Source organism: Anolis sagrei, chromosome Y (genome assembly GCF_037176765.1).
Source record: "Anolis sagrei isolate rAnoSag1 chromosome Y, rAnoSag1.mat, whole genome shotgun sequence".
NCBI lineage: Eukaryota > Metazoa > Chordata > Lepidosauria > Squamata > Dactyloidae > Anolis > Anolis sagrei.
In genome coordinates this window covers 16,110,198-16,136,361 of record NC_090035.1, presented here as the reverse complement: position 1 = coordinate 16,136,361, position 26,164 = coordinate 16,110,198, and the positions used below count along the sequence as shown (strand labels likewise).

The following is a 26,164-nucleotide window of genomic DNA, read 5'->3' as shown; positions in this document are numbered from 1 at the left end:
GTGCAGGCCTGGGCAAACTTTGGCCCTCCAGATGTTTTGGACTTCAACTCCCACAATTCCTAACAGCCTCAGGCCCTTTCCCTTTCTCCCTCAGCCACAGACTTGCAAGTGGTTGATCCCAAGTCCAACACAAAAGCTATACCTTCAAAAGTGGACAGATATGTACTAAAGCCCAATCCTGAATACCAAGCAAAAAGTGGGCACTAGAAACAATATCATATGAAAGCTGACTGGCACAACCTGGGGATCACAATCACATACAGTGAAGACATCTGCCCTTACGCTTTGCCACTGAGTACGCATGCCCAGTGTGGAATACATCTCACTCTAAAACAGTGGATGTGGCTCCTAATGAGACATGCCACATTATCACAGGAGCCCCCGGTGGCACACTGGGTTAAACCCCTGTGCCAGCAGGACTGAAGACTGACAGGTTGCAGGTTCGAATCTGAGGAGAGCGTGCATGAGCTCCCTCTATCAGCTCCAGCTCCTCATGCGGGCACATGAGAGAAGCCTCCCACAAGGATGATAAAACATCAAAACATCCGGGCGTCCCCTGGGCAATGTCCTTGCAATAGCCAATTCTCTCACACCAGAAGCGACTTGCAGTTTCTCAAGTCGCTCCTGACACGACAAAAAAAAACCTTTAAAAAAACCAGGTTGTCTGCACCCTACACTGCTGGAGAAATTATACTGCTTAGCCAGTATTGCACCACCTGACATGTGCCAGGAAGTAGCAGCCAATAATGAAAGGACCAAGGCAGTGACACCTCTGGCCCATCCTCTGTTCGGATATCAGCCAGCACGACAATGCCTTAATTGAAGAAATAGTTTTCTAAGATCTACAGAAATACTTGCAGGAACACCTCAGCAAGAAAGAGTCCAAAAGTGGCAGGCTAAATCCCAGGACCTCAATCCATGGCTGATAACAAATGAGAGACTCCCTCCTGGGCACACAGAAGACTACGCAACTTGGAAGGTGCTGAACAGACTGCGCTCTGGCACCACAAGATGCAGAGCGAACCTTAAGCAATCGAGCCACAAAGTGGAGTCCATGACATGCAAGTGTGCAGAAGAGCAAACCGCAGCCCACCTATTACAATGCAGCCTGAGCCCTGCCACATGCACAATGGAGGACCTTCTTATAGTAACACTAGAGGCACTCCAAGTGGCCAGCTACCGGTCAAAGGGCATTTAGTATAATGCCAAGTTTTTAAACTTTGTGTTTTCTCAAATACATTGGTTTGCTCCTGATACAATAAATAAAATAAGCTTTCCAAAAGCCTCACCTGGGTAGATGAGGAGGATCAGAGAGAGGGGACCCTGGTTTATGACAGACTCAGGAGGGGGAAGGCTGCTCATCTTGATATTCAGCGACGCATCATCACTTCCATAGGCACACATCACTGTCAGCCTGCATGAAACCAGACCAGAAGAACAGAGACAGTTACATGGAGCGAGGGCTCTGCAAGGGATGAGAAGATCTCTCTGCTGCTATTCTGTTAGATTTCTTTCCTGCTCTTTCTTCCTGGTTCTCCCTTCGGATGCAAGGTAGTGAAAGCTGTGTGGAAATTCATGCACATTTTCAAGATGTTCTTACAATGGGCATCTTTATTGATGCCGTAAGTTCAAAGTGGAAAATGCTGGCTCCCATAGGAAGGAGAATAATGACATCACTTCCAGTTTTTGCTGGACTTTCTGCAAGGTGCTGAACCCTATCCTGTAAACCAGTGGCTCCCAACCTGTGGGTCCCCAAATATTTTGTCCTTCAACTCTCAGAAATCCTAACAGCTGGTAAACAAAGGCTCCTTGGCATGGAAAATGGAACAAGAGCACCTCCCTATGGCCTCCAGACACCTGAGGTGGAAAAGGGAAAGGCCTTTACCTTATTTGTATATTGTATGTCGTTCATTGTGTAAAAGGCATTAAATGTTTGCCTTAAATGGGTACTGTAATCTGCTCTGAGTCCCTCCAGGGAGATAAAGTGAAATATAAATAAATGGTATTATTTTTATTATTATTATTTGAAACACAACCAGAGGAGTCCACTCTGCTGGCTGTTATATTGGATCACACGTCGGACACTTTCCAAGTGTCTAGGACTGTGTGATGTATCGGCAAATAATGCATGCAGATCCCAGTAAGGTGGCCTTCTGCAGCTGGCAGATGGTAATCTCATCAGTGCTAATTGTGTTTTAGTGCAGGCCAAGGTCTTTAAGCACTGCACCCAGAGTGCCGATTACCACTGGGACCACCTTGACTGGCTTGTGCTACAGTCTTTGCAGTTCGATCTTTAAATCCACATATCATGTCAGCTTTTCCAGTTGTTTCTCTTCAATCCTGCTGTCGCCTGGGATGGCAACATCAGCAATCCATACTTTGTTTTTTAACACGATCATGAGGTCAGGAGTATTGTGCTCCAAAACTCTGTCAGTCTGAATTGTTGTTGTTGTTATTATTTGAAACACAACAAGATGAGTCCACAGCAGACACTCCACTGGCTATTGAACTGCATCACACGTCGGACATTTCCCAAGTGTCTAGGAATGTGTGATGTATCGGCGAACAATGCGTGCAGATCCCAGTAAGGTGGCGTTCTGCAGCTAGCAGATGGTAATTTTGTCAGCGCCGATTGTGTTTAAGTGCAGGCCAAGGTCTTTAGGCACTGCACCCAGTGAGCCGATCACCACTGGGACCACCTTTACTGGTTTGTGCCAGAGTCTTTGCAGTTCGATCTTTAAATCCTCATATTGTGTCAGCTTTTCCAGTTGTTTCTCTGCAATCCTGCTGTCACCTGGGATTGTGACATCAAGGTCAGGAGTGCTATGCTCCAAAACTCTGTCCGTTTGAATCCGGAAGTCCCAGAGGAGTTTGGCGTGCTCACTCTCTAACTTTTTCCGGCTTGTGATCCCACCAGTTCTTTGTTGCAGGCAGATGGTATTTGTGGCACAAGTTCCAATGAATCATCTGAGCAACGGTGGTGTGCCTCTGATTGTAGTCTGTCTGCGCAGTCTTCTTGCAGCAGCTGAGGATGTGATCTATTGTTTCATCTGCTTCCTTGCAGAGTCTACATTTGGGATCTGTTGTCAACTTTTCAATTCTGGCTTTGATGGCATTTGTTCTAATGGCTTGTTCTTCTGCTGCCAGAATCAGGCCCTCCGTCACCTTTTTCAGAGTTCCATTTGTGAGCCACAGCCATGTTTTTTCTTTGTCAATTTGGCAATTTTTCCCAGAAACTGTCCATGGAGAACCTTCTTTTGCCAGTTTTCTGAATTGTTGCTGTTGCTATTATTATTATTATTATTATTATTATTATTATTATTATTATTTTACTTGGTAGTTGTTCAAAGTGGGAACATTTATCTCCTCCAGTCAACTGGGATTTCTCATGTCCTTAAAGATGTCTCAAAGATGATTCATAATGGCTCTGAGATCCTTAGTACTCCTGCAGGCACTTCTTTCAGCCCTTATATATGTTTTTTTCTGGAGTATGACTGCACTATTGCACTTGTTTCAAAGCTCTTGCTTTCTCCAACACAAAGTACCCCCATGAATAAAAAGAAAAGTGAATATGAGCACTGAAGGCAGGTGGCAAACAGCTCTGGCCATCAAGTTATCCTCAAAGACAAACCAGCTTGAAGGGAATCATTGGGGAGGACTGGGCACTTGCCTGAACTCACTGTCTCTGGAGATCCAGCGCAGTGGGAGATCCACCCAAAGGGCACTCACTTCGTTCTCATATATAACCTTCTCACCTTCAAACTGCAAATACAAGAAAAGAGCATTCAAACAGTGAGAAATCACTATTAGCCAGAAAGGCAAAGTCCAATTTCAGAAAAGCTGTAGTGGAATCCAGTCTAGGGGCATCTAGGGCCAAAGTCAAAAGTGTGGGACCAAAAACAAAAGCATCTTAATGTGTTGTCAAAGGCTTTCATGGCCGGAATCACTGGGTTGCTGTGCATTTCCCAGGCTTTATGGTCATATTCCAGAAGCATTCTCTCCTGACGTTTCACCCACATCTATGGCAGGCATCCTCAGGGGTTGTGAGGTCTGTTGGGTATTGGGATATAGATTATGACCTGTTAGGACTGTAACCTATTGGGTAGCAGAGTTTCAGAAGTGTTCCTTTAGTTTATTGGCTAATGGATTATCATTGGGCATGCAAATACCTTGTTTCTATTTGATGCTCTCAGCAGACAATGATTCAAGTAGACTTCTTTAAAAAAACAAGTTTGTTTTACTCACAACTTCATGTATACATGCACATTTCTTGTCAGGTTAAACTTTAAAACTTTTCAGTTTGTATCTTTAACTTATAGTCTTTAACAGTATCTTCAAAACTACATTGCTCTGTGCAAATCTCTTTCATAACAGTCTACTTCCAAGGACTCAACCCTTAACAGTTTTCTGAATTCTGTACTCAAACTGTCTCAAGCCTCAACTGTCATCCTTTGAAAATGAAAATGAACAAAATCTAGCTACCAATATTTGAAAACTGTAAAATCAGGACAGTAAAGAGCAACACTAAAAAAATAGGGGAATTCCAGACAAGAATCAATCAGGGGCAGCAAACACCTCCCAACAAAGGATTGCCTCAGGCAGGAAGCAGCCAGGCTTTGAAGCTGCAAGGCCATTCAATGCTAATCAAGCTGGCCACTTGCAACATTTACACTTGCCTCAAACAGACAAGAGTTCTCTCTCCCATCCTGGACAATCCACAGATCTATAAACCCCACTTGCCTAGTTTCCAACATACTTCACAACCTCTGAGGATGCCTGTCATATATGTGGGTGAAATGTCAGGAGAGAATGCTTCTGGAACATGGCCAGACAGCCTGGAAAACTCATAGCAACACAATAGCATCTTAGCTTCAAGCATTTGTTGCTATCCATTAAGCCTTAGACGAGCCATTTCAATTTTGGGGGGTGTAGAAAGTCCATACAAAAATTGGGAAGCCCCACCCAACACACTGACAGAAGAAGAGCCAAACTGGAATCCCAGGACAGCCAAGTTTGGTTCCCAGTTCCTTGCCCCTCAAAGAGTCAAAAAGAGTCAAGATCAGGAGATTTAAAGGAACGCACCTTCTGCAGGGTCCCACATCCATTCAGTGGTATACGAAAATGAACCATATTGTTGGAAGGAGATCGGAAGACTGGACCACAGGCAGGGTCTTTCAGCTTCAGCGTATCCAGGTTTAGCGCCGGCCTCGTGCTGTCGCTGTGTACGTCAAACTCCATGTGGCCATCCTGGGTGCATATAGCAGCTGTAGCAGAGTGACAAGACAAGTCAATGCAGGAGCCAGGCTCTTCCTAGAAAGGACAGCCAGCCAGCAACCTTCACCCCAATTCCATCACCCTTCTCTGCAAGCAATTACACAAACCATGAGGAAAAACAGCAACTACCCCACCCCCTCACTCACCCACCTACCTCAATAATTTGTTGAGTCTGGGAGAAAATAGATGCACTTACTTTTGGTTTCAACACCATTCCCCACTAGTTTAAGTGGCTGAGTGGAGAAAGGAAGGGATTTGAGGCTTTTAGGAATTGTGGGAGTTGAAATCCAAAACACCTGAAGGAAGGGCCCAAGTTTGGCCATGCCTGCTATACATGCATACTTTGAACAGGCATCCTCAAACTCCAGCTCTCCAGCTGTTTGAGCCTCCAACTTCCAGAGGTTGTGAGATCTGTTGGAAACCTTGGACATTCCAGTTATATAAACCCCACTTGCCTAGTTTCCAACAGACCTCACAACCTCTAAGGATGCCTGCGATAGATGTGGGTGATATATCAGGAGATAATGCTTCTGGAACATCGCCAGACAGCCCAGAAAACTCACAGCAACCCAACAAAGCAACTTTCAGGTTCTGAAGGAGACTGCATTTTTCAATGTTTCCAAAATTTTCTGGTTTTTCCTCCCATGGCTTCAAAAGTTCACCAGTTTTCATATATTTCCACTACAGTAAGGAAGACAACAGAAGCCAGCTGCTTCCACTGATTCCCGTTCGACTGATCCCAGAATCCTAGCCTTCCTTCTCCAGCACCTTAAACATCCCAAAGGCCAATCCTGGGCAACCCTGTCATATTGTCCATCTATTTTGCCTTGGTCAGACCACACCTGGAATCACGCTGTGTCCAATTCTGGGCACTACAATTGAAGGGAGATGTTGACTCTAAGCTGGAATGTGTCCAGAGGAGGGAGACTCAAATGATCAAGGCTCTGGAGAACAAGTCCTATGAGGAGCAGCTTAGAGCTGGGCACATTTAACCTGCAGAAGAGAAGGCTGAGAGGCAACATGATGAGAGCAGTGTAACAAGATGTGAGGGGAAGTCATAGGGAGGAGGAAGCAACCTTGTTTTCTGCTGCCCTGGAGACTAGGACGCAATGGAGCAATGGCTTCAAACTACAGGAAAGGAGATTCCACCTGAACATGAGGAAGAACTTCCTGACTGTGAGAGCTGTTCAGCAGGGGAACTCTCTGCCCCGGAGTGTGGCGGAGGCTCTTTCTTTGGAGTCTTTTAAACAGAGGCTGGATGGCCATCTGTCAGGGATGCTTTGAATGCGATTTTCCTGCTTCTTGTCAGAATGGGGTTGGACTGAATGGCCCACGAGGTCTCTTCCAACTCTAGGATTCTATGGTTTGTGAACCATATTCTGACAGAAGAGCAGCCTCTCCTTTGAGAAGGAATATTTAAGTCTTCAAACTATGTTCTAGCTTGACTTGGAGGAACATTTTTTTGAGTCGTCTTGTATAAAGCCAAGTCTTGTATAAAGCCTTTTTAAGGAAGAGGACTTTAAAAGATCTTCTGTTGTCTTCCTCTCTGTCTGGCAAAGCCTGCTTCGGAGCACTTTGGGCTCATTTGCCAGATAAGCTGAACACACAGCCTGAAGGCTGGCCTCCAGGGGAGAGAAAACGCGGCAGCAACACTTTCCATTCTCTTGCCAGGAATTTCAGCTTTCTTTAGCATACATCTTGCTGCTGCCAACAGTAGACTACTTGCACATTATAGCAGCTGACAGAGCTGAACATTGTTTTTCTGCCACTATTGTCTGGTAGAACTTCTTTACAATGGTGCCTTAGTCAGATGAGAAGTGCACCTTATTTTATTGTTTTCATGTCTGGCGCTCAAGTTAAAAGACAAATTATTTATTTATTTATTTATTTATTTAGTACACTTGTATACCGCTAATATCTCAGCCTAAAACGGCGACTCATTGCGGTTTACAACATTTAAAAACAACAATATTCCAATTAAAAATATAAAACACATACATATACAATACACAGTATTGGGCCACCAATACAGACCAATGCATCTCTTAAATTAAAATCATAATCCAATTTCGTTGTCTGTGATTGCCAGAGATTTCATCGCATCGGATTAGCCGAATGCTTGCTCAAACATCCATGTCTTGAGTTTTTTCCGAAATACTATCAGCGAGGAGGCTGATCTTATCTCTATAGGGAGGGCATTCCAAAGCCGCGGGGCCACCACAGAAAAGGCCCTGTCTCTCGTTCCTGCCAGCCGCACCTGTGAAGCAGGCGGGATGGAGAGAAGGGCCTCTCCCGAAGATCTTAGGGTCCTGGTGGGCTGATAGGCCGAGATACGTTCGGATAGATATGTTGGGCCAGAACCGTTTAGGGCTTTAAAGGCCAATGCCAGCACTTTGAATTGGGCCCGGTAGCTAATCGGCAGCCAGTGGAGCTGGTACAGCAGAGGAGTTGTATGCTCCCTGCGCCCTGCTCCTGTTAGTACCATGGCTGCCGCCCTGGTACTTAAAACTTTTATATACCGATCTTCTCAACCTCTGTAGAGGGACTCAGACTAGCTTACAGCAAGGATTCAATGCTAATAGTACAATCTAAAAACATCATATAATAACGAGTTAAAATACATATCGATTAAAATTACAAATAATTGAAATCACCAAGATAAAATCATGTCCAAATGCATACATTTAAGCATTTTAGAACTATGTACTTGAGTGCATCAGTACATTTCCTCTGCATTTACTACAGCCAGTAAAGAGTGAGGGATTCCCAGTTTTTCACCCACAACTGCCAGCAAAACTGTCCATTTCTCTTTCCTTATGCACAAAGTAGACGTGACTGCATTTTGGAAGAATCTGGCGATCATGCCATCACTGCTCAAGAAGGAAGCTTTGAAATGGTTGAACAGAAGCTCTCTGAAGCTTTAGGTGCTCTTACTGTAAAGAAAACCAGGGATTCCTAATCCATCTAAAATGCAGACATGTGCTTTTCATCTTAAGTACAGACAAGCATCTCGAGGTCTGAGGATTACCTGGGAATGAATCCCACTGGAGCATTGCAGCACACCCAAATACCTGGGAGTTACTCTTGACCGTGCTCTGACCTACAAGAAGCACTGCCTGAATATCAAGCAAAAAGTGGTTGCTAAAAATACTATCATACGAAAGTTGACTGGCACAACCTGGGGACTGCAACTAGACACAGTGAAGACATCTGCCCTTGCGCTTTGCTACTCTGCTGCTGAATATGCATACCCAGTGTGGAATACATCTCACCATGTTAAAGCAGCAGACGTGGCTCTTAATGAGACGTGCCACATTTTCACAGGATGCCTATGCCCAACACCACTGGAGAAATTATACTGTTAAGCCTGTATTGCACCACCTGACATCCATCAGGAAGTAGCAACCAATGATGAAAGGACCAAGGCAATGACATATCCGGGCCGTCCACTGTATAGATATCAGCCATCAAGCCAATGTCTTAAATCAAGAAATAGCTTTTTAAAATCTACAGAGATACTCATAGGAAAGAGTGAGAGTCCAAAAGTGGCAGATTAAAACCCAGAACCTCAATCGGTGGCTGATATTGGATGAGAAACTCCACCCTGGGCACTCAGAAGATTGTGGAATTCGAAAGGCACTGATCAGACTGGCTGTGCTCTGGCACCACGAGATGCAGAGCCAACCTTAAGAAATGGGGCTACAAAGTGGAGTCCACAACATGCGAGTTCAGAGAAAAGCAAACCACAGACCACTGACTACAATGCATCCTGAGCCCTGCCACATGCACAATGGAGGACCTTATTACAGGGACACCAGAGGCACTCCAAGTGGCCAGCTTCTGGTCAAAGGAAATTTAGTACAATGCCAAGTTTTTAACGTTGTTTGTGCCTTTTCTATGCATTAAAGTATATCTGTATTCTCAATTTTCTTCTGACACGATAAGTAAATAAATTTTGGAATACGTTTTCCAGCGGTCTTCAAAAGATTCACAATGTTGTTGTCTATTGTCGCAATGCCTACCTGACCTGGCTATTTCTTTTCACATGTGATTAATTCTCTGTTTAAAAAGTCTACCAAAATATATTGAACTACTCTTCCTTTTTTTGCAATGTAGAAATCCCTATCCTTGCCATATGATTTCTATGTCTGGTACCAAACTTCTATTAAAGAACATTGAACAGATATTGCACCAGGGCAAGAATCCTTCTGACCAAGGCAAGAAATATTCAGAGGTGGTTTTGCCAGTCCCTTCCTCTGGAATGGAGTCTATAGGGCCTGTTTTTCCTTGACTTCCCCATCCAAGAACCATCTAGCCCTCACCTTGCTTAGCTTTCAAGATCAGTCAGGATTTGGTACTTCAGGTTGTGCCACTTCAGGTCATTTACACTTCCCTAGACTTTGATTCTACTAGAGGCACATATATTGCCAATGGAGAACCACTGCTTTAGTTTAAGCTCCTTTATTTATTTATTATTTATGACATTTATAAGCTGCCCTTCTCACCTCAATGGGACTCAGAGCAGCTCACAAGATATATACACATACAATATATTAAATTATTAGCATAGTACAATATCAGTATTATATATTACTATATTGTACTACACCATTATACTGTAATATTATTAGTAATATTACATGTAATATAAAATATAAAATTATAATATTGTATTATTAGTAGTAGTATTATATTGTATTACACTTAATGTCATGCCTTCTAGTTGGATTCCAAAGAATCTGGAATACCTGATTTTAGGGAAATTGGTTTAGATATTCCCTTGTGATCAACAAATAGTTTTAAAAGCCAACTGCAACAACTTTCCAGGTACAACGTCTACATAGGCAATGCCAGCTGTGGGTGGAAGCCCCCAACACAGGTAAGATCATAGGCATTCTTGGCTCATCCTTTACATTTACATCTGTGGTTCTCAACCTGTATGTCCCTAGGTGTTGTGGCTTACAACTCCCAGGAATCCCAGCCAGTTTACCAGCTGTTAGGACTTTTAGGGGTTGAAGGCCAAAACAACTGAGGACCCACAGGTTGAGAACCACTGCTTTACATCTTCAGGACCCATCTTTGAGGTGCTGTCTACTACGGAGTTTGTGGTGTGAAGCCCTCACCTATTGGTGCATCTTGTTCACAAGGACACTCTGGGAAAGTAACCATTGTTGCCATCTCTCCATGGTAATCAAATTTGAGTTTCAAGGCTGAGGTGTATGTCCGGAAGCCTGCGCAGTCGTCATCTCTGTAGAGCTGAAATAAGGACAAGGAGAAGATTTAGCATTACCGTTATCCGGTTAGAGGAAGAGGAGCTGCCATGTTGAAAGTTGAGTGTCCTGAGATGGCCAAAGCACAATTCACCATACACGCCTTCCAGCCACTTCATCAGTTACATCAATTGCTTCCAGCTTCAGGATACATCTTCAAAGGGATGCATCTGAACTCCTGATCTCTGATAAGTCACATATAGACCTGCATATATTCCAACTTATCCTTCTTGAATTGTGGTACCCAGAGCTGGACACAGATTCCAGGGGATGTTTTTTTTGTTTTTGAGAAACTGCAAGTTGCTTCAGGTTTGAGAAAATTGTCCATCTGCAAGGACTTTACCTAGGGGACGCCAAGATGTTTTGATGTTTTACCATCCTTTGTAGGAGGCTTCTCTCATGTCCCCACATGGGGAGCCGGAGCTGACAGAGGGAGCTCATCCGCGCTCTCCCTGGATTCGAACTTGCGACCTGTCGACCGACAGTCCTGCTGGCACAAGGGTTTAACCCACTGCGCCACTAGAGGCTCACCAATGGAATAGTATCACCATCTCCCTAATAAGCACAGCACTGTCCCATTGATACAGCCTAGATTTGCATTGGGGGGATTTGGCAGTCATATCATACTGCTGACACTTTTAACTTATGATCTACTAAGACTAGTAGATCCATTTTCTTCATAGAGTTGGAGGAGACCAGCCAAACCCCCTGCCATGCAGGAACACGTGACTATCCATCTCCACTCTAATAGAAAGGTTTACCTGAGATTTCAGGTCTCTCTTGCTGATGGACAACTGCAGCCCTCTCCTTGTGTCGATGCCAATTCCGCTGGCTTGAAACTGGTTCAGAGGAATGTTCTTCTCATCCAGACTGACAGCTGTCAGTATTCCTGGGAAAGCTGGGATGGTAATTATCATATGAGTCGAATTGCATGTTGCTGGCCCTAAAGGGATGAACAAAGAGAGGAATCTTTCTAGTGAGCCATTTCATAACAAAGTCCTATGGGTAGTACTTCAAAGCAGGTACTTGAGTGGAATGAGTTTTCATTTGGAGCGGACTATATTTCCTTTACTATTATGTGGTCCAAAATGTTAAGGTTACTCTACTGCAGCGTTTCTTAATCTGGGGGACCTCTGGGGGGATCATGAGGGGGAGTAAGAGGGATCACCAAAGACCATCAGAAAACACAGTATTTTCTGTTAATCGTGGGGTTCTGTGTGGGACGTTTAGCCCAATTGGTGAGATTCAGAATGATCTTTGATTTTTGGTAAACTATAAATCCCAGCAACTATAACTCTCAAACGTCAAGGTCTATTTTCCCCAAACTCCACCAGCGTTCTTTTGGGCATATTGAATATCCATACCAAGTTTGGTACAGATCCATCATTGTTTGAGTCCACAGTGCTCTGCATGTAAGTGAACTACAACTCCAAAACTCAAGGTCAATGCCCACCAAACCCTTCCAATATTTGCTGTTGGTCATGGGAGTTCTGTGTGCCAAATTGGATTCAATTCCATCATTGCTGGATTTCAGAATGATCTTTGATTGTTGGTAAACTATAAATCCCAGCAACTACAACTCTCAAACGTTAAGGTCTATTTTCCCCAAACTCCACCAGCGTTCTTTTGGGCATATTGAATATCCATACCAAGTTTGGTCCAGATCCATCCTTGTTTGACTCCACAGTGCTCTCTGGATGTAGGTGAACCACAACTCCAAAACCCAAGGTAAATGCCCACCAAACCCTTCCAGTATTTATCTTGGTCATGGGAGTTCTGTGTGCCAAATTAGATTCAATTCCATCATTGGTAGAGTTCAGAATGCTCTTTGTTGGTGAACTATACATCCCAGCAACTACAACTCCCAAATGACCAAATCAATCCTCCCCCAAACCCCACCACTATTCAAATTTGGGCGAATCAGGTATTTGTTCCAAATTTGGTCCAGTGAATGAAAATACATCCTGCCTATCAGATATTTACATTACAATTCATAAGAGTAGCAATAGTACAGTGATGAAGTAGCAATGAAAATAATTTTATGGTTGGGGGTCAACACAACATGAAGAACTCTATTAAGGGGTCTGTTGCATAAGGAAGGTTGAGAAACACTGCTCTACTGGATTCATGCACTTTCATGTTACAACAGTTTTTGGTTCAGAGGTGTTTAGAAATTAAATGTAAGTACTCCATATATTTAAAGAAACCCACAGACTGATGTGGAAGTGTGAAGAACCAAATTTAGGGATGCACTCATTGCAAAAGTCACCACCTCCAAAGACTGATTAGCCCAACTTTATTCACTCCTAACATAATTTTAGAAGCAACAGAGAAAGATGAGCTACAATCTATTGCGTTGTTAGCTACCTGGAGCACAGATCATTCTTGACTCCACTGTGAGCCGTTGTTCAGGAGGTCCGTAAGTAAGCTTGAGCGCCACTGTGTACAGGACATGGCCATCTTGCTGTAACACATCAAATATAGCTCTGACATTGATGGAAGTCACATAACAAGAGCTGTCGTATGACAAAAGCCGGCCTGATTTCCTAGCACTCTCTTCCAGTTTATCTGGTCAGGCCACATGAAAGGCAAACCAAGCAAGACTATTTCACGTCAAGATAAAGTCACAAGTACAAACAATGCACTCATGTTTATTTGGCCAGTGTTGCTTTTTGGGAAATGGAAATCTCCATAACCTTTTGGGAAATGGTATTCATAACCTTTTGGGAAAATCAGGAATCTCCCCGTGAAGCGTTAAAAACTCGCTTGAGTCAACCTTCTCCTTAGTGGTAAATAAATATCCACTAGCATTCATGAAAGGCAATTAGGTTTCTCAGTTGTTAAACTGATATACCTAGATATTTCTTTGAACTGTTTGGAACAAAGATATGCCAATGCACAAAAAACATATATATAGCAGAGTTTTAGAAGCCCAAAGAACATATACTCTCCCTTAAAACATCTTGGTTCAAATCATGCTCTCAAGAGACAAAAATAAGTAGACTTCTTTAAAAGTAACACAGCTGGTTTACTCACAAACTTCATGTATTCAGCATACACATATATTTCTTATCAATAACACAGTTTTAGAATCATAGGTCACAAAGCAAAACTCTGAATATTTCCAAAATGGTTTTGATGCCTGGGTTAAACGATGGCGCAAACGTGTACAAATTGATGGTGATTATGCTGAATGGTAGGTTTGTGTAGAGGATATTTCAGTCTATGATATGTAGCAACTTCTGCTGTTCTGAACATTATGTTCATTCATAATGTTTTTATGACACAGGAGGGAAAACTCTTTGACCCACCCTTGTATTAAACATGCAGAGAAGTCATTAACCTTCTTGAAAGCAGGTGGAGAGTTATAATCTCTCAGGAACACCTCCTCTTAGATAGTTCACTTAATTGGTTATAAGTGTCATTTTATTCCCAATCAGATAAAAGAAAGGAAATAACTCAGGGACTACCTGTATATAACTGCAGCCTTATAATACTATAACAGGAAGGAGTGTGACCTAACTGTTGGACGAGATACGTCACTTTTTATAATATATATTTATATCCAAAATGGAGCAATGGGTGAAACCCTTGTGCTGCTGAACTGCTGACCTGAAGGTCGGCAGTTTGAATCCACAGGACGGGGTGAGCTCCTATTAGCCCTAGCTCCTGCCAACCTAGCAGTTCAAAAACATGCAAATGTGAGTAGATCAATAGGAAAAGGCAAAAAGATGCGCCAAGCAGTCATGCCGGCCACATGACCAGGAGGTATCTATGGACAATGCAGGCTCCTCGGCTTGGATATGGAGAAAGAACTCCTCCCCCAGAGCCAGAAATGAGCACCGCCTCCAAGCTGGAAATGAAAGGAGAAATCTTTGTCTTAGTTTGTGTATTTGTGTCTCATTGTATGTCATTTGTAACAAGACATTGAATGTTTGCTTATGTCTGTGTATATACTGTAATCCGCCATGTCCCCTCAGGGAGAGGATAAAAATATAAATAAAGTATTAGTAGTAGTAGTAAAAGGTAAATGTTGTCCCCTGACATTAAGTCCAACTCTGGGGGTTGGTGCTCATCTCCATTTCTAAGCCGAAGAGCCAGCGTTGTCCGTAGACACCTCCAAGGTCATGTGGCCGGCATGACTGCATGGAGTGCTGTTACCTTCCCGTCAGAGCGGTACCTATTGATCTACTCACATTTGCATGTTTTTGAACTGCTAGGTTGGCAGAAGCTGAGGCTGACAGCGGAAGCTCACGCCGCTCCTTAGATTCGTACCTGCAACCTTTCGGTCAACAAGCTCAGCAGCTCAGCGGTTTAACCCACTGTGCCACTGGGGGCTCATTATTATTATTATTATTATTATTATTATTATTATCCAGTCCTATATCGTAGGGTCTAAGTTTACAGTTGGCTTATATTATTTCATGCTCTGTTGCATCCCTTTTCTTATTGCTTCCTCATTACAATGTTTGGTTGCTGCATTATACCTGGACCCACAAATGGCCTGCGTGGTGTAGTCATTTGAAGTCTGGACCAGGATTTGAATCCTTATTTGCCCCGTGCAAACCCACTTGGGCAATTCACAACCTCTCAATCTTAAACTCAGTCTGAACAAATCTTGCTAGGAAGAACCACATGAGAGGGTTGCTGGCAACAACCTGAAGTCACAAGACGACAACATTTCCCATACCTTGTATGTAGCAACTCCTCTGGCATTGAAGGGGACTCTGAGAATAATCTGGTTGCCATCCATAAGAAAAGTGTAGCCTTGTTGTATAGCTTGCCGAAGGCTTAGGCTGTGTTCTTTTGTTCCGTCTTCAATCGAGACAATCCACTCCATCCGAGACCCTGCAACCTGCAATACAGGACACAATTATAATGGCAACCATTATCCTGAGTCCAGAGGTCTTCCTACTACTATTGTTTTAGGCTTACAGCTTAATGGTGTAACATTAGAAAATGTTGATCATTTCTGCTACCTTGGCAGCCACCTCTCCACAAAAGTCAACATTGACACTGAAATACAACACCGCCTGAGCTCTGTGAGTGCAGCTTTTTTCCGAATGAAGCAGAGAGCGTTTGAGGACCGGGACATCCATAGGGAGACCAAGGGGCTTGTTTATAAAGCTATTGTCCTCCCAACCCTGCTATATGCCTGCGAGACGTGGACTGTCTACAGATGTCACATGCAACTCCTGGAACGATTCCATCAGCGCTGCCTCCGGAAAATCCTGCAAATCTCTTGGCAAGACAAGCGGACAAATGTCAGCGTGCTGGAAGAAGCAAAGACCACCAGCATTGAAGCGATGGTCCTCCGCCATCAACTCTGCTGGACCGGTCACATTGTCTGGATGTCTGACCACAGTCTCCCAAAGCAGTTGCTCTACTCCGAACTCAAAAATGGAAAATGGAATGTTTGTGGACAGGAAAAGAGATTTAAAAATGGGCTCAAAGCCAGCCTTAAAAACTCTGACATAGACACTGAGAACTGGGAAGCCCTGACCCTTGAGCGCTCCAGCTGGAGGTCAGCTGTGACCAGCAGTGCTGTAGATTTTGAAGAGGCAGAAATGGAGGGCAAAGGAGAGAAACATGCCAAGAGGAAGGCAACCCCGACCAGGACCACCTTCCACCTGGAAACCAATGCTCTCACTGCGGGAGAAGATGCAGATCAAAAATAGGGCTCCACAGTCACCTACATACCCACCGCCAGTACACTGATCTTGGAAGACTATCCTACTCGGACAACGAGGGATTGCCTACGGTAAGTAAGTGTTTTAGGCTTTTATCCCTAAAATAAGACTGAGATTTAAAGCAGTGAGAACATCCAGAACCAGAATGTGCCCCATTGCAAACTTGGCCCCTTCCCTTGATGATTAATATACACTCCTGTCTAAGACCTGGTGCATTATTAAGTCCCTTTCGGATTCAGAAAATGTGATTTCTCCTAAAAGCAGGGAAGATTGCTCTGAAACATAGAAACTAACCACAGTGCATTAACCAATTTCCAGGTGGTTTTGACTGACAGGCAAATACGAACTCACTTTCAGAGAATTAAATTATGTTTTGTGATGACAAGGCCAGCATATATTGGCTCACATAATTCACGCTTGGCAAAAACAGAGTGTCCTGATACAGTATGTTTAAAAATGAATTGTCTCATGTTTCTAGGTTTGCACAAAATGGAAGGAAATATTGCTCTCTATTCATAAAAATTGCATACCGTATATTCATCATGGAAGTTGGGAATGAGCCTTGGGAATGTAACCTGAAAAGATCAGAGGGAATGTTTTAGTATTAGCCGGCTTTGTAACAAGGAGAGAGACCTTATAGGAGAAGCACACAGAACAACAGTAAATATGTACATAGAAATATATGCAAATTGCATCATTTCTTCTATAAGGAGCTAAAAAATATAATGCATTTATTCAAAAGCAGACACAAATATTATAGGTGTTTGATGGACTGAAGGGGCACCCTGATGGTGCAGTGGATTAAACCGCTGAGCTTCTGAAATTCTGATCGAAAGGTTGGCGGTTCGAATCCAGGGAGTGGGGTGAGCTCCTGTTGTTAGCCCCAGCTTCTGCTAAGCTAACAGTTAGAAAACATGCAAGTGTAAGTAGATAAATTGGTACCACCTTGTTGAGAAGGCAAAGGCAGTCATGCTGTCATGTCTATGGACAATGCCGGTTCTTCAGCTTAGAAATGGAGACTGTGGCACAGCTATCTGAGTGTCAGCTGCATTAAGATCACTTCTGACCATAAGGTCATGAGTTCAAAGCCAGTCCGGGCCAGAGTGAGCTTCCGACCAATTGTTGTCGACCTTTGCAACCCAAAAGACAGTTGCATCTGTCAAGTAGGAAAATTAGGTACCACCTATGTGTGGGGAGGCTAATTTAACTAATTCACGAGGCCATAAAAAAGACTCCAGCAAAAGCATGCAGGGAATGCAGAAGTACTTCATCAGTGTCGCAGATGGACGATGAAAGCGACAGCTCCCCTGGCGGCCAGAAAAGTTAAATAGCCTCTAACTGTTTGTCTATATCTGTTGCGTGTCTTTGGCATTGAATGTTTGCCATATATGTGTACATTGTAATCCGCCCTGAGTCCCCTGCAGGGCGAGAGGGGCGGAATATAAATACAGTAATAATAATCTTTTCACTTCTGGCCAGTCACCAGCCATCATGATTCCTTCTCCCCCTCAAACCTGCACTTACAGCCATGAAGTCTTTGGTGCAGTTTGTAGCACGGTTGAAGCTTTGGAGGACGGATGCCTCGTCCGCTTGGTCATCCATACAGTCAACATGGTATGTTTCGTTCTTCAGTTCCTGCGTCACCGTGTCGTTGAACTGCAGCCTGAATCTCAGGTGGCGCTTGCTATGCTGCAAGGAGAGAGCGCATCAAGGTACAGCAACTAGATTTCGTCAGGATAATAAGCCATGCCTCCAGATCCCTCCCACACTTCCACCAGGTTTCATCATTGCAGCCAATAGTAGAATCATAGAGTTGGAAGAGACCTCATGGGCAACTGGTCCAACCCCATTATCTCAAGGGAAGTTGAAAATAATAAGCAGAGAGAGTTCAGTGCAAGAGGAAGAAAAAAGGAAATGACAGGAACCCAGTCCGAGTCCCTCTACGGAGGTAGAGAAGATCGGGATATAAAACGTTTAAATAAATAAATAAATAAATAAATAAACCCTGCAAAGGGGGGGGGGGGAGTGAAATGCTAACATGTGATGGAAGGTGCAATTGTTTTGCTTTCATCTTCTCCAAAATGCAAGACAATGCTTAGCCTAATGAAAGTGAAGCCAAAAGCTGTGGCTCCCAACCTTTGGTCCAAAACATCCAGAGAACCAAAGGTTGGGAACCACAAGAAAGGAACAGCAACCAAAAACAGGTTAAGGAATAATACAGGAATGTCATTTTAATACTGAAGTGGCAGGGAAAGGTTTGATGAAAGGAAACACAAAGAGAGGTCTGGAGATTTGAAAATCACCGATTTATTCCAGCTGGGGCCTGGAGTGGACTATGTCCAAAAGCACCAGAGCACCCGATCAAGGTGCGGACTGCCCTTTTATAGTCTCCAATCGGAGTCAAACAAAGAACATGCTACAACATATAATCATCCCTACGTCATCTGAGCATCATAAGAATATCAAGTGTCCCCTTCCAATCATGCATAAAGCATGTCTCTGTGTCTTGCTGAAGAGCAAGCATGGAAATGTTCCCCCTCCCTCTTGGCTGTGCTTACATTCATCAATCAAAGGGGCCCACCTTGAGATGTCAAGAGGCTTCTTAGTTAGAGGGAAGACAGTGGGCCTTCTCGTACCAGCCTGTGGCTTCTTATCTCTCTCTTGGAATGTTACCCCCTCCCTCTTCAGTCCCTTCTGAAGACAAGCAGTTTGCTTGCCCGTTAGCATTCTTGCTACACAGAGGGAACTAGATTTTCCTATACATTTAAAGTACATATGATTTTTATGCATAGATCAATCAATAAATATCTATTTTTCCAATATCTCCTCATCAATACCACGTTATAACTGCCATGGGTCCATCCTATGAAACTGGAGTGAATGCTAACAGAACTACAAATCCCAGGCTTCCATATAATGCAACCATAGGCATTAAAGGAAGAGCGAAGTGATATTGTTTCATTGTGTGAATGAGGCCAGAAATGAAAGTGGAAGTTCAACTTTCTAAAACACAGCAGTAACATTTTAGGGCAGGGAAGAATCTATATAAATAAATATGTAATGTTCGCTTGTGGGATTAACACAACTCAAAAACCACTGGACGAATTGACACCAAATTTGGACACAAGACACCTATCAAGCCAACGAGTGACCATCACTCATTAAAACACTGAAAAACTCAGAAGAGAAGCCAAAAAACAAAAAATACATTACAACGCATGCGCAAAACCACATATATACACAAACACACACATATACACAAATATATATACACACATATACACAGACTGGGCCACAGCAATGCATGGCAGGGGACAGCTAGTATATATAAATAAAAATGTAATGTTTGTTTGTGGGATTAACAGAACTCAAAAACCACTGGACGAATGGACACCAAATTTGGACAGAAGACACCTAACAACCCAATGTAAGTCCTTCACTCAAAAAAATTTATTTTATCATTTGGGAGTTGTAGTTGCTGGGATTTATAGTTCACCTACAATCAAAGAGCATTCTGAACTCCACCAACGATGGAATTGAACCAAACTGGGCACACAATTCTCCCATGACCAACACAAAATACTGGAAGGGTTTGGTGGGCAGTGTCCTTTGGTTTTGGAGTTGTAGTTCACCTACATCCAGAGAGCACTGTGGACTCAAACAATGATGGATCTGGACCAAACTCTACATGAATACTCAATATGCCAAATGTAAACACTGGTGGAGTTTGGGAAAAATAGAATCTTGACATTTGAGAGTTGTAGTTGCTGGGATTTATAGTTCACATACAATCAGAGAGCATTCTGAACCCCACCAACGATAGAATAGGGCCAAACCTCCCACACAGAACCCCCATGTGGGCCACAGCAACGCATGGCAGAGGATGGCTAGTGCTTAATAAAAAAATAAAGACTTAGTCTTGGGATTTCATTATTCCTAATCACTGGGTCCCATCGTTATTTGTTGAATGTATTGTGAAGTCATTCATATGTTAGTGAAAGTACATTGGCTACCAAAAGTATAATTAAAGAGCATAGCTACCTCCAGGTTTGTGCAGTTCTCATACTCAGCAGTCACTGTTCGCTTTTCATGGTCCACAACATACTGACAATCCTGAATTTCTTCCCCGTTGGCACCTAAGGACAAACAGACAGAACATGGCACACTTTGGCGCAACAACACAAGCTAATGCAAGACAGGATGTGCATTGACCACAAAGAGTACTATACTAGGTTCATTTAGGTTTTTCAGGCTATATGGCCATGTTCTAGAAGCATTCTCTCCTGACGTTTCGCCTGCATCTATGGCAGGCATCCTCAGCGGTTGTGAGATCCTACAACAACCCAGTGATTCCAGCCATGGAAGCCTTTGACAATACAGTACTATACTACATACCGAGTATTTCTATTTGCCAAGAAGTTGCATTTTCAGATTCCTGAGGAAGCCTGATTTGGAATTGATCGTCATGGCAAGATACAGAACCTGAAAGAAGAAAAAACAGGAAGAACACAGCATTTGACTCAAGAAATAGAAAGTACTCAAAGTTGTGCCCAGTATTTGAACTTCATCCATAACATAGTATACATTTATAACAAGGAACTCATTGCAGGAAACACTTACAAAATAGAATCCTGTTCTAGCACAATAGTGTCAGATTTGTAATTGTAACATGTGTTGCTCTTTGCATTAAAAACTGGTCCAGGCTGACTCTATATCATACTGGAATAGTTCTCCCTATTAATTGGGAAGAGGAGTCAGCAGGAGTTTAGAAGAATGACAAGAAGGGGCTGTGATAGCACAGCGGGTTAAGCCACTAAGCTGCAGAACTTGCGAACCATAAGGTAGGTGGTTCGAATTCGCAGGCGGGGAGAGCTCCCGTCATTAGCCCCAGCTTCTGCCAACCTATTTATTTATTTACTACATTTATATGCCACCCTTCTCACACCAAAGGGGACTCAGAGCAGCTTACAAGTTATAATTGTTTCAGATTTGTGTGCTATTTTCTTTGGACTTTATTCTGGGCTTGATGTACTGTATATACTCAAGTATAAGCCTAGTTTTTCAGCCCCTTTTTTAGGCTGAAAAAGCTTGACTTGGCTTATACTCGAGTCAAAGTTATTTATTATTTTACTCTGTTATTATTATTATTATTATTATATTACATTTATTATTTTACTGTATTGTTTTTATTACGTTTATGATTTTTCTCTATTATTACATTTATTATTTTACTCTATTATTGTTGTTATTGTTACATTGGTTATTTTACTCTGTTGTTACTGTAATTACATTTCCATTATTTTACATTATTATTATTATTAGATGTATTATTTTACTCCCTTTATTATTATTGGAAGGTAACGTAAGCGCATTTACATTGAAGTTCGTTAGAATAGCAGGTTAATCTTGGAAGAACTTTCCAAAGTGTTTCACCTGAATTCACACAGCTGAATAAAATCCCACATTTTCTGCTTTAAACTGGAATGTATGGCAGTGCGGACTCAGATAACCCAGTTCAAAGCAGATATGATGGGATTTTTCATATTCTGGGTTATATGGCTGTGTACATGAAAATGCTTTCCCCCCCCCCCGCCCACCCCTTTTAACCCCCTTCATCCAGGCAGGAAAGCACCATCAAAGCACCCCTGACAGATGACCATCCATCCAGCCTCATAAACATTAGCAGGTTCATGGACAAATAGGGATACAGAACCAAAGACTACTAGAGTTGGAAGGGACACCAAAGGGCATCCAGTTCAATCCCCTTCTACCAGGCAGGAAAATACAATTAAAACAGCATGACTGAGGCTTAAACCTCCAGATGTCTTGCCCTACAGCTCCTATCAGACCTACCCAAGCATGCATATTAAGAAGGAAATTCTGGGAGTTGTAGTTCACAACATCCAAAAAGTCGAAGGTTCCCTGTCCAAAGCCGATGGCCTCCAAATGTAACCGATTTCAACTCTCCCAGGAGACCAAAAGGACTGAATTTTAGAAGCCAGGTCTTGGTCAGCTGCCTAAGAGATCAGCTTTTCCTCTTCTAGAAGACAAGAATAGCCTTCTGGCATTGAAGTGGCAGTTTCAGGTGTCCCCAGAAACACTCGAACACTTCAACCCTTTCTTACAGATGCATCACTTAAGTTCTAATTGAAAGCAAGGAAAAACTCAGTGCAAACTCAAGCGGTGAGTCATATCCAGAATATAGCTATAAACAAGCGGGTTTAGCCATCACATTCAAGAAACCTTCCTTCCACCTTTACACTGTACAAATCCAGATGATATTAAAACCAGACTGAATTTGAAGTTGTTAGGATCAAGTTGCACTTAATAATGTTTATTTATTATCTACCTCTCCTGATGGTTCACGGAGGGGTACAACAAATTCAAAAACAAATGAACATAAAAAATATAATAAATTAAATAGATAAACACACCTCTATCTGTATTCTATTATATATCTATCTATATGCATAATAAAAGTGAACAATGTGTATGTGTGTATGTGGCGGAGGTGCCCACTTACACAGACAGCCTCTGGTCTCCACAAACAGGCTATAGTTCTAAGTGCTGAGAAGCCTCCAAAGGCATTCCCTCAACTGACATTGCAAGTTATAGCAAGGCCAATTTTCTCACACCAGAAGCAACTTGCAGTTTCTCAAGTCGCTCCTGACACGACAAAAAAAAACATATACATGTAACTCAAACACTGTCAATTTCTCCCGAAATACTATGGCCCACCACCCAAGAAATGCTTTCATTCTGGGACAACTTCATCCTAGATTTGAGGTGTTTCCTCCACCACAGGCAGGCATCCCATATTGCATGAAAGTACAGACTATGTATGGAGAGTATTTAGCCACTATGAGTCATCTCTGAGACAGAAGAAGAAGGATATAAAAAATATGATATATATTATAAAATTATATAGTAATCATTAAAATATTATATGAAAGTACAGACTATGGGTGGAAAGTATGTAGCAGCTTTGAGTCTCCTTTGAAAGAGAAGAAGCAGGATATAAAATAATAATAATAATAATAATGATAATTAAAATATTGAATGAAAGTACAGACTATGTAGGTAAATTATGCAGCTGCTTTGTGTCTCCTTTGAGAGAGAAGCAGGATATTTAATAATAGTATTATTATATTATATTATTATAATATAACAATATAATAAAAATATAAGAATAATACTACTGTTGTTATTATTATTATATAAAAATTAAAATACTGCTTGAACGTACAGACTATGGATGGAAAGTATGTAGCCACTTTCAGTCTCCTTTGAGAGAGAAGCAGGATATTAAATAATAATAAAGTATTGCAATAGTAATAAAAATACTAACAAATATTAAAATATTGTAGGAAAGTACAGACTATGGATGGAAAGTATGTAGCAGTTTTCAGTCTCCTTTGAGAGAGAAGAAGCAGGATATTAAATAAATAATAATAATAATATTGTATGAAAGTACAGACTATGTAGTCATGTCCGACTCTGGGGGGTGGTGCTCATCTCAATTTCTAAGCCGAAGAGACAGCATTGTCCCTAGACTCCTCCAAGGTCATGTAGCAGGCATGACTGCATGGAGCGCCATTAACTTCCCACCGAAGCAGTACCTATTCATCTACTCACCTTTGAATGTTCCTGAACTGCTAGGTTGGCAGAAGCTGCGGCTAACAACTGGAGCTTACCCCACTCCATGGATTCAAACAGCTGACCTTTTGGTCAGCAAGTTTAGCAGCTCAGAGGTTTAACCCACTGCACCATTATTATTATTATTATTATTATTATTATTATAGTAATATTTTAATATTATAATATATAATAATAATAATTAAAATACTGTATGAAAGTACAGACTATGTAGGGAAATTATGCAGTTGCTTTGTGTCTCCTTTGAGAGAGAAGCAGGATATTTAATAATAATAATAATAATAAATATAATAAAATATAAGAATATAATATTATTATATAAAAATTAAAATGCTGTTTGAACGTACAGACTATGGATGGAAAGTATGTAGTCACTTTCAGTCTCCTTTGAGAGAGGAGCAGGATATTAAATAATAATAATAGTATTATAATAATATTATAATAGTAACAAAAATAATAATAAATATTAAAATACTGTATGAAAGTACAGACTATGGATGGAAAGTATGTAGCCGCTTTCCATCCATAGTCTTTGAGAGAGAAGCAGGATATTAAATAATAATATATAATCATAATAGTAATAAAAATACTAACAAATATTAAAATATTGTATGAATGTACAGACTATGGATAGAAAGTATGCAGCCATTTTCAGTCTCCCTTGAAATAAAAGCAGGATTTTAAATAAATAATAGTATAATAATATACTAATAGTAATAAAAATAATAAATATTAAAATATTGTATGAAAGTACAGACTATGGATGGAAAGTGTGTAGCTGCTTTCAGTCTTCTTTGAGAGAGAAGAAGCAGAATATTAATAGCAATATAATACATATAGTAATAATTAAAATATTGTATGAAAGTACAGACTACGTCTGGGGAGAACATGCAGCCACTTTGAGTTTCCTTTGAGAGAAGTGAGATAACAATAATTTAAAAAGTACAGACTACATATTGAGAATATGTAGCAGCTTTGCATCTCTTTTGGGAGAGAAGTGGAATAATAATAAAACATTGGTATTAATAGAAGACATATTATAAGGTATATACGCAATATTATTTAATTTCATGTTTAGACTTGGGTCCCACCTCTAGGATATCTCATTATGAATGTATATGCCAATACAGGGATTTTAAAAAACCCAACCTTGGTCTACTTCTTTTCTAAGATATGATGAAGATGGAGGGGGCATGTGTTTTTTTTATTTATCCTTTTAATTAATTAATAATTTAATTAATTAATTAATTAATAATTGTGACTATTTAACCCTTCACCGGCATGAAACAGCCTCCCATTACCTGCAAAATCTAATGCCACGCAATGGAGCAAGCACTCAACCAGGCAGCCAAGCAAGAAGACCACCCTAAGAAGGAAAAGAAAGAGAGATAATTCGATTTTTTTTTTACCAATGTTGCAGTTCCCTGCCTCCTCTTATGCCCTCCCTCCAAAAGTTTTAGAAAGTCCCATTTACCGGCTATTGCAAAAACCCCAACAGCTGTGCAGCCACATGCTGCTGAGCAACTGATGCCAAGTTTCAATTGAGGCTGGAAGGGGGACCCAGGGAGTGTTTATAGCGCCCCTTGGCCCACCGCGCATGCGCAGCTGCCACCCAGGCACAGCTGGAGGGAGACTAGGATGCTGATGGAGAAGGATGCCGCTTTGATCACCTGTCGCGCGTTAGACCCAGCAGGTGGGGCGGGGCGGAAACCTCCCTTGGGGTGGATTGGGCTGCAAGGCTGCTTCCACACTGTGGAATTAACGCAGTTCAGCGCCACTTTCCCTGCCATGGCTCTGTGCTGTGGAGTCCTGGGATTTGTAGTCTGGTGAAGGACCAAGGGATCTCATGGAATATTGGCATATGCATAAGAAGATATCTTTTGAATATTGGCATATGCATAAGCCGATTCCTTGGAATATTAGCATATGCATAAGGAGATACCTTTCATAGAATCATAGAATCAAAGAGTTGGAAGAGATCTCATGGGCCATCCAGTCCAACCCCCTGCCAAGAAGCAGAAATATTGCAAATATTAGCATATTACCTTTGTAATATTAGCATATGCATAAAGAGATACTTTTGGAATATTGGCATATACATAAGGAGATCCCTCGGAATATTAGCATATGCATAAGGAGATCCCTTTGTAATATTAATATATGTATAAGGAGATTTGGAATATTGCCATATGCATCAGGCAATCCCTTGTAATATTGCCATATGCATAAGAAGATACCTTAGAATAGTAGCATATGCATAAAGGGATCTCTTGG

At 41.8% G+C, this 26,164-nt stretch overlaps 1 protein-coding gene across 1 annotated transcript in view; it reads right to left on the bottom strand.

Moving 5' to 3' along the window:
• The window catches only part of LOC137095252 (zona pellucida sperm-binding protein 2-like), a 31,931-nt gene extending 6,442 nt beyond the window's left edge, over positions 1 to 25,489 (bottom strand). Inside the window, exons 1-13 of the mRNA XM_067461710.1 lie at positions 25,365 to 25,489; positions 25,192 to 25,256; positions 20,630 to 20,716; positions 20,276 to 20,370; positions 17,759 to 17,923; positions 16,765 to 16,809; positions 15,235 to 15,399; positions 12,912 to 13,008; positions 11,306 to 11,487; positions 10,398 to 10,530; positions 5,083 to 5,264; positions 3,671 to 3,762; positions 1,290 to 1,414 (exon numbers count right to left, since the gene is read on the bottom strand). Coding sequence (XP_067317811.1) covers positions 1,290 to 1,414; positions 3,671 to 3,762; positions 5,083 to 5,264; positions 10,398 to 10,530; positions 11,306 to 11,487; positions 12,912 to 13,008; positions 15,235 to 15,399; positions 16,765 to 16,809; positions 17,759 to 17,923; positions 20,276 to 20,370; positions 20,630 to 20,716; positions 25,192 to 25,256; positions 25,365 to 25,489 — 1,558 coding nt within the window. The remainder of the gene's footprint in view (positions 1 to 1,289; positions 1,415 to 3,670; positions 3,763 to 5,082; positions 5,265 to 10,397; positions 10,531 to 11,305; positions 11,488 to 12,911; positions 13,009 to 15,234; positions 15,400 to 16,764; positions 16,810 to 17,758; positions 17,924 to 20,275; positions 20,371 to 20,629; positions 20,717 to 25,191; positions 25,257 to 25,364) is intronic.
• Between the last annotated feature and the right edge of the window lie 675 nt (positions 25,490 to 26,164).